General features: G+C 36.7%; 1 protein-coding gene across 1 annotated transcript; it reads right to left on the bottom strand.

The window, feature by feature from the left end:
- Window positions 1-1,692: 1,692 nt before the first annotated feature.
- Window positions 1,693-2,619, bottom strand: LOC100733483 (olfactory receptor 4C3D-like). Its single transcript, XM_023563075.1, has one exon. The coding sequence runs from the start codon at window positions 2,617-2,619 to the stop codon at window positions 1,693-1,695; it is 927 nt and encodes a 308-aa protein (XP_023418843.1).
- Window positions 2,620-9,823: the final 7,204 nt, after the last annotated feature.

Below are 9,823 nucleotides of genomic sequence, written 5' to 3'. Positions count from 1 at the left end.
TTACAGAATTATTTTTGGAATGTTCATTCAAACAGTCAAAAGAAATAGTGCAGGGAATCTGTCCAAACACTAAGACCCAAAGAATCCAACCGAGGGCCTGGATCCCACAGCAATGTCATGCAGGAGTCCAGTGGGAGGCCTAGAGCCCACAACAATGACTCATACAAGTCTGTTTCATGGATCTGCGCTGGGAAGGCCCATACATCAGCAATAGAAGCTAGAAAGTCTGTGTCAGCAGGATGAAGGATCTGTGCCAGCAGGTTGAGGGTTCTTCAATGGAGCCGGGAAGCAACACTTAGAATACTAACCAGAGCTCCCCAGAAAAGTACCACAGCCACCCTCAGAGATGACAAGGTCCTGAGCTCCTCAAAAGATGAGAACAACTGAGCTCACATCAGGAAGTCAGTGTGACGTATTTCTCCTACATACTGAACAGCACACATCTTCCCTTCTTGGAGTCAGGGAGTGATGCTCTAAATAAGGACCAGAGCTTCCTTAAGGTGAACTGCAGCCATTCTGTGAGACAACCAGGTCCTAAATGCCTATGATGATGGGAATAACTCAGTTCGTATCAGAAAAAAATCTCCACAGGTTCTCCTGGAGAGCCAATGGCAGCAGGAGAACCAACAACACTCCCTCTGCCTCTCTGTTCTCCATTTTATCTTGGCAACAATCCTCAAGTGGGCGATCCACACTCAGTACCCCGCAGATTCAGTTCAGCTGAAATTACAAGCTGATCACCAATGATCACTTCACCACATTACCTCATTTCATACTTGGATCAAATCACCTAACTCAAGTGTTCTGTTAGACAATAAAATATTCATTAAACAAAAATTCATGTGTCGTATATATAGAAGCAGTAACTCTAGAAACATCAAATGCCTCTCAGTAGGATTAAATAGAAGAATAGCTAATCTTCTTTCTGAAAATGTTACTCAAATGTTAGTGAAGGAGAAAAACCCCTTCCTATATATTCAAGAAAAACTGATCTGAGCAAGAGGATAGGTAAGAAAATAACACATCAAGAGGAATTTCAAATTCCTTAGCTTATTTTTTCTTTGTGCCAGGAAACAATTCATAGATAGATTAGCAATTATTTATTCCTTGGGTTAGAAACTGTTTCTTTTTTCCTATAGCGGATGTCTCTCTCCTTTTGTATTACATATTGCTTTTGCCACAAATAAAAATAAAGAAATAAAATCAAATATTCCTTACTCCCAACTGTCACCAGCTGAAAGATCCACCCAACGCATACTTCTCTCTTTTAAGCTTTGCTTCATTGTGGCCAAACAAAACTTTAAAAGATTCAGAGATCAGGTTCCTCAGAGAAGCCAAGTTCATCCAAGTAAAACATGCAGGATTAATATAAGAAAGTATTAGGGAGACTGTGGAGTACAATGTGTCTTAGCATCTTCAAGCTTAAGAGCTACAGTTCATTCAATTTCATAGCCTAAAACCATGCACATGAATAGGGAAGCCGGGGCAATGCATCTGGCAAAAGGCTCTAGCTCTCAAAAGCACATTGTTAGTATTAACTCCCCAATAACCACAGTTACTAGGAAGGTACACTGACTCCTATTTGTTTAATTTTCTGTCAACAACATGTAAAATTTGTTAATTCTCTTGTATCATTATAAAGATAGTCCTCCCTGTGGTGTGCACCATCATTTTCCTGGCATTTAGAAAGAGCTAACTTCTTCTCCTTTTCAGGAAACTCCTCATGGCACTTTTCACCTCTGTGTTTCTCACTGTGTAAATTACAGGATTCAACATGGGAGTGAGGATTGCGAAGAACACAGTCACCAACTTGTCTACGGGGTAAGTAGCCACAGGACGCATGTAAGTGAATATGCAAGGTACAAAAAAGAGGACAACGACAGTAAAATGAGATCCGCAGGTGGAGAGGGCTTTGCGCCGCCCTTCAGAGCTATGAGATTTCAGGGAGTTCAGGATGACAGCGTAAGAGACAAGCAGCATGGTCAGAATGAGCAAGCACATGGCTCCGCTATTGGCTGTCACCACCACCCCCAGCCAGTAGGTGTCGCTGCAGGCCAGTTTCAACAATGGAAAGAGGTCACACATGAAATGGTCAATGATATTGGGACCACAGAAGGGCAGGTGGACCATGAAAAGAATTTGCACAGTGGCATGCAGGATCCCTCCCATGCAGGCTATCACCACCAAGAGGCGACAGAGACCCTGCCGCATGATTGTCATGTAGTGCAGGGGCCTGCAGATGGCCACGTAGCGGTCATAGGCCATAACAATAAGTAGAATGATCTCAGAGCCGCCCAGGAAGTGCTCCAGAAAGAGCTGTGTCAGACAGCTCCCCAAAGAGATGGTCCTCCTCTGGTAGAGCAGGTCGATGAGCATTTTTGGGGTGGTGACAGAGGTGTAGGAGGCATCTATGAGGGACAAGTAGGTGAGAAAGAAGTACATGGGAGCAGACAGGGAGGGGCTGAGGGAGATGGTGATGACAACGAGCGAATTGGCCAGCACAGTAAATAAGAAAATGAACAAAAAGACAAGGAAGAGTATTTTCTGCAAGTGTGGATTCTGTGTGAGTCCCAAGAGAATAAACTCAGACACATTATTGGGAGGCGTGGGGTGATCCATTCAGGAAGTAACACCTTCACAAGTTCTGAATTACCTACCAAAGATAAAGATAGACAGTTAATCATGCAGGGTCATAGCCTGAATGTGGTAGTGCGGAGATAAGCTGTTCACTATCTCTGAATCATATGGAGCACGACTTTGGCGTCCCTCAGCCTGCTAGCTTTCCCCATGATGCTCTCTTCAGATGCCTAATACTCTCTGTCACCTATAACACACTCATAAAGCATCAATTATTGGGTAATTTAAACAAGAAGGCATGGAGCTATGTACATGAACTCTGGATTCTCCATTTCTAACACCTTAAGACTTTGTTACATCCTTCCCTTCCCACAAAGGTCTGATCCTTCCTCCCTGTCTGTGAGCATATAAATTACAACCAGGAGATATACTGTGTAAGTTATAAAGCATGGCATAGAGGAAAAGCTTATTCCCTCTTCTAGAATTCATAGCCGAAACCCCAATTTTCTTTTAAGACATGATCAATACCTGTCATGCAAGGCAATCTAAGCAAGCAGACCAGGAAAATGTGTAAATCGCTGGGGACACAGCCTCCCTGGCACCAGCCATATACATATCATATCCGTGGTGCTTCCTCAGTGCACCTACCAAAGTGACTGGCATCATGTCTTCAACGTGTGGAGCCCTATAAGATGACAGATAGATGCTTGACTAAGTCCCACATTTGCTGTATCTCCATGAATGCTTACACCTCCCTGGTCACAAACCAAAGAGCTCAAGTACTGTCATCCTTTCACTGTGTTTTTCCAAAATTTGTACCTACTTCATGAGAAATGTAAATAAACTCTTAAAAAGAAGGGTACATTCCATTTTTATAGTTTTGGCATATTTTATATGTTGAGCTTGAAAATATGTTATTGGGGAATTTGACTTTCAAGATAATTTCATTAGTAGCTAATATTGTTAATCCTGCAAAATTACGTCTCATGGATGATTTGATACAGTCTCATTTGTTAAATTTACAGTTTCAATATTGAACTTAAAATTTCTCTGGCATAAGCTTTTCAACCCATAAAGGCTGATAAAGTAAAAGAACCCTTATTTTAAAGTTATGAAAATAAAAACAATGTGGAATACAGAAACAGACAGTTAACTAGATAAGATAAAGGATGTATGATTTATAGATAGATTATATACCACAAATACATAATTACACTCATTCAACAACACTTTGTTGGACTCACTGTGTGTAGCAATGTATATTCCTTTATATATCTATAAGCATGTCCATGTTAAATGCCTTTCTTAATCCCTCTTCTGATACTTTATCACTGTAGCACTTTTTCCATCCACCAGACAATGATGCACCCTACTTCTGAGTTTCTGCTCCAAACGTTCTTCTGTCTTCTGCCATAGCATTCATCATTCTTGGATAAAGAACACTGCATTATTAATAGAAAGCGAGGAAAGTATCCTCACTTGGGGGCATAAACACTACCAAGAAATGAAAAGAGAACATATAAGTATAACTGAAAGTATTCGGCTAACAATGTTTCTTTTCTTTTCAGAGTTAACTGGACAAAGGGCTTTATTATTTATCTAGCATTCATATAACCACATAATCATATATCTATGTATATATGAAAAACAAGTACAATAATTTCATTACATTCCCTTTTTCTACAGACAACTCACAGCCAGATATGAAAAGAAAACAGTGGAAATAAAATAATAAGACAACACAAGTGATTTAGAGGGAACATTAAAGAAATAAAAATCACTTTGCCTCTTTAACTTCATAACACTCTTCCTAGATATAAAACCTAAAGGAAAATATTTTTAAATAAATTATTCTGTAAAAATATATTCAGTGAGTTTTTTATACCTGAGAAAATTATAAATTGTGTGCAATGTCCAATATTAGAAAATAAAATATATAACAAAATAGGTTATTATATATACTAATATGCATATGAATTTCACAGAGATATTTTCAAATTGTGTAATATCATTGAAAATTCTTTTGTAATAACAAATGGGAAAATTTTAGAATGTAAGTTTCTAATATTGAGTATGATTTTAGCTTAACTGTATTTCAATGGTAAGCAAGAGACCTAAGAATACTTTTACTTCTAAATTTATAGAATTATAATTGATTTGACCATTCTCAGAGTTCAACATGCAAAGAAAGGCTGAAGCCTAGATCGGTGGTAATGAGGGGTAATCAAATGATTTTTTGGGTTCATTTAATTATGACATTCTGTCCTGATGACTTCCTTTAAAAATATCTCACCTAAGGACCAAGGATGTAACTCCGCAGCACAGCTCTTGCCTGGCAAGCAGGAGGCCCTCAGTTCCATTCCCTGTACCAAAAAATTTTTTTAATAAATAAAAAAATGTCTCACCTATCAACTTGTCTAAATAGCTATGTGGCCAGGGTCTTGAGCACCTGTTAGTTTATGAATAAACAAAGGAAAGTTACAACATTAAAAATATTCCATTCCACTCAGCCGTGGTTGATTTATAAATGTGACCACTGCAGGATCCTTGCTCTGGAGCCTCACCAAAGCCACATGTCCTGTTTGCAGGTGAACTCTAAACTTTCTTAGCTGCAGTTAATTAGGCCTCAGGGGTATTTCACTGGCAGACACTGCCACAGCCCAATTACTTCATCTTACTTAACTGAACATTCTGTAGGAACCATCATGGCCTTCCTCTCTAATTGGTAACTATTCCCTTAAATTCACACAAAGACAAATCACCGGGTGAAGAGAAAGCTAAACAGTCCTCTGCTAATGAATTTGGATATTTAATAACAAATGGATTTAGTTTATTAGTGGAGTTAGGATATATTCCCTGGTATAAATTAAACATTTAGGTAAGCAACTGACTCAAAATTTTATTGTATTCTGATTCCTTATCAACCTCACTTGCACTGGTAAATACTTTTTAACAATTGTCTTAGGGGACACACATCAAGTGATAATAATGACATCTGTTATATAGCAGCACTTCATACCAAGACTAGTTTGCAGTGTTTCTTCAAAGCAGTATTTCTCATAACAAACTCAGTAATCAGATTTACAGCATGATGATGAAAATAGTTACAGTCTTCAAATAACTTCATAATTTTAGGGTACATTTTCAGTCATTCAAATGTAATGTGAAATGGAAAAATAGCCATCAATATTACCTTTTTAAACATAGAAAGCCAAGTCATAGAATCAGAACATCTACCAATGGAAAATAAAAGCCAAGCCTCCTGATACATAGGCCAGGGTCCTCATGCTTAGATTTCTGTATCGTAACTAATGTGATGAGATTCTTTTATGCTGTCAGCAATTGTGAGGTGCATTGGAATTGTCTACTACAAGAAATACATACCAATATTTGAAATAATTTTTAAAAGCAAAGTAAATTCAATTAAATTTAGGAATATTCCTAAATCTAATAGGCTTATTCACTCACGTTTAAATATAGTTTCTAAAATAAAATAAGAGAGAGAGACAAATTGTACAAAACTCTAAGTTAGTGTCAGAGAATACAGGCATTCTGAGAATATAGTATTCTGAGAAGCAGGGTAGAAAACACTAACAAAACTGATACTGTGTAATAAATTTGATTCTGTCACATACTTGAACATTGTAGTGCTCTGAAAAGCATTGGCTTTCTTATCAACAAAAAGAAAGAAAAACCCAAATTTATGCAATAAGGACTGAAAGAGGGAAATTACTACAGATCCCATGGAAACTGAAAAGATCATGAACACCTACTTTGAAAATCTCTACTCACATAGAGTGGAAACCATTGATGAAATGGACAGATTCCTAGAAACATATGAACTACCAATGCTCAACCAAGAAGATATAGCAAATTTGAATAATCTAATATCAGTTATTGAAATTGAAAACGTGATTCAATACCTATCAACAAAGAAAAGCTCAGGTCATGATGGAGTCATGGCTGAATTCTACAAGAAATTTAGAGAAGATTTGATGCCAATACTCCTTACACTCGTCAATGAAATTCAAAAGGAAGCAATCCTCCCTAAATCATTCCGGGAGGCAAGTATTATTCTCATGTCAAAACCATGGAAAGACCAAACAAAAAGAACTTTAGACCAATCTCACTAATGAACACTGATGCAAAGATTCTCAATAAAATACTGACAAATAAAATGCAGCAAATCATCAAGAAGATTATACATCACAACCAAGTGGGATTCATTCAAGGAACGCAGGGATGTTTTAGCATATGCAAATCAATAAATGTAATACACTACATCAACAGAGCCCAAAACAAAATCCACATGGTCATCTCAATAGATGCAGAAGAAGCTTTCAATAAAGTCCAACACATGTTCATGATAAAAACCCTTCAGAAACTCAGACTACATGGTGTCTACCTCAACCTTAGAAAGGCCATCTATGACAAACCAACATCCAACATTATATTAAGTGGACAAAAACTGAAAGCTTTCACTTTAAATTCAGGAACAAGACAAAGATGCCCACTATCACCACCCCTATTTAATATAGTTCTGGAAATACTATCCAGAGCAATCAGACAAGAGAGAAATAAAAAGGAATAAAGATAGGGAAAGAAAAAGTTAAATTATCACTATTTGCAGATGACATGATACTATATAGAGAAGGCCCAAAAAACTCCATTAAAAGACTAGTAGAGGTGATAAACAAATTCAGAAGTTTAGCTGGATACAAAGTCAGTGCTCAAAAATCAATAGCATTCCAGTACAAAAACAAAAAACTCATTGAGAGAGAAATTATGGAAATATTGACATTCACAATAGCATTTTAAAAATGAAATACTTAGGAATCAACCTAACCATCAATGTAAAAAACCTATATGCTGAAAATTGTGCTATGTTAAAAAAGTAGATTGAAGAGGATATTAGAAAATGGAAGGATATTCCTTGCTTTTGGCTAGGAAGAACCAACATTGTGAAAATGGCCATATTCTCAAAACTGTTATACAGATTTAATGCAAACCCAACCAAAACACCATTAACATACCTCAGAGATCTAGAGAAAGCACACCTAAAATTCAATTGGAAACATAAGAAACCTAGAATACCAAAGGTGAGTCTAGGCAACAAAGGCAAAGCAGGAGGCATCTCAATTCCTGACTTGAAACTATACCACAAAGCCACAGTGATAAAATCAGCATGGTACTGGGAAAGAAATAGACCTGAGGATCAGAGGAATAGATTAGAAGATGCAAGCACAACCACAAAAACACTCAGCCACTTGTTATTTGACAAAGGGGCTAAACATGTTCACTGGAAGAAGGATACACTCCTTAATAAATGATTTTGGAAAACTTGGCTCTCCATATGCTGAAGACTGAAACTAGATCCATGCCTATCACCATGCACAAAACTAAAGACTAAATGGATCAGAGATCTAAATATTAAAACATAAACACTGCATTTACTGGAAGACAAGGTAGGTGCAAGTATAAGGGACATAGAAGTAGGCAGATAATTCATGAACAAAACGCAAACTTCATGGGAAACACATCAACAACTGTGATATATTATTGAAAAATTTCTGCACTTCAAAAAAAATCACCAACAGAATGAAAAGAAAACCCACAGAATGGGAAAGAATTTTAGCCAGCAACCCGTCAGACAAAGGATTTATATCCAGAACATGTAAAGAACTAAAAAACATCAAGCCCCCAAAATTCAAAGACCTTCTCCAAAAATAGACATCTGAGATGAACACACAGTTCTCAGATGAAGACATAAAAATGGCAAATAAACACATGAAGAAATGTTCACCGTCACTGAACATTCAAGAAATGCAAATTAAAACAGCTTTGAGATTTCATCTCACTCCAGAATGAACAGCTGCCATCAAGAAATCAACTGATAATAAATGTTGGCAAGGCTGCAGGGGAGAAAGTAACACTGTTCCACTGCTGGTGGGAGTGTAGACTTGTGCAGCCACAGAAATCAGTATGGGTATTTCTCAGAAGCTTAAGATTGGAAGTTCCATTCAATCTAGATATTCCCCTCCTGAGTATTTTCCCCCAAAAAACTGAAGAAGGCGTGTCACAATGATATATATGCACCAATGTTCATAGCAGTACAATCTGTAATAGCTAAATCTTGGAAACAATCAAAATGCCCATCAACCACAGAATGGTATTTTAATGCAATGGAATATCACTTAGCTATACAAAGGATGATCTTTTTTTTCTCATTTTTTAAAAATTTTATTTAAGGAGTAAAAAAAAAGCAGAGAAAGGGTACAAGTTATACAGATTTACAGAAAAAAATAAACAGTAGGAAATCACTAGTTAATGGATTACATATTGTCATCTTAGAAATAATTGTTCAAGTCACAAAGTTAAGCTTGTAAAGTGGACATTCCAACAGTGAGACTGCAAACAGTTCTGTTCAATGATCCAATAAAACTCAGTGATATCATTTTCTATCTTATACACTTAAACATACATGCAGTTACAAAGGATGATCTTGAGGCCTTCATAGGTATATGGAGATAACTTGAGACTTTCCTCATAAGTGAAATAAATAAGAATCATATTTATAAATATCACATCATATCTGTGGTGTAAAAAGTAATAAGAACTGTAGGAGTAATAGAACCCAAAATGTGTAATTGCTATTATAAAAAAGAAAGGAAAAGAAAGTGCTCTAAAGGATATAATTGCATGTATGTTTAAGTATGTAGGATTGATAAACATATTACTAAGTTGGATCATTGAACAGAACTGCTTGCAGTCTCAGTGTTTGAATGTCTACTTTGTATGCTTTAATTTTGTAACTTGAACAACTATTTCTAAGAGGACAATATGTAATTTACCAACTAGTGATTTCTTACTTTTTTTTTGAAATTCTGTATTATTTGTTTTGCTTTTTTCTCTTTAAATAAATAAAGTACTGAATTTTTTTAAAAAATAAGAAAAGTCTGTAGACATTTTACGTGTGTTGGAACCACAGCACCTGTGGTTGAGCCCTTCCTTTGCTACATGTCCAGGGGTGATTTATTCCTTAATTAAACTCACTGGGGCCTTGGTCCTACCCTGAGGGTAGACTGTGCACCTCCAGAGATGCCAGAGAATAATAACAATCTAGAACATGATTTCCAGAGACACACCCTCTGGGAGAACTAACATGATGAACAACTTGAGGCCAAATCACTAAAAAACAACAATTCAGGATGGGCAGAAATAAAACATGGAAAAACACTCTAATTAG

This window comes from Cavia porcellus, unplaced genomic scaffold, assembly GCF_034190915.1.
Source record: "Cavia porcellus strain 051 isolate PalLab524CR breed Dunkin Hartley unplaced genomic scaffold, mCavPor4.1 scaffold_17, whole genome shotgun sequence".
NCBI classification, from domain to species: domain Eukaryota; kingdom Metazoa; phylum Chordata; class Mammalia; order Rodentia; family Caviidae; genus Cavia; species Cavia porcellus.
Note: the sequence above shows the minus strand (reverse complement) of the source record. Positions and strands in the feature narration are given on the sequence as shown.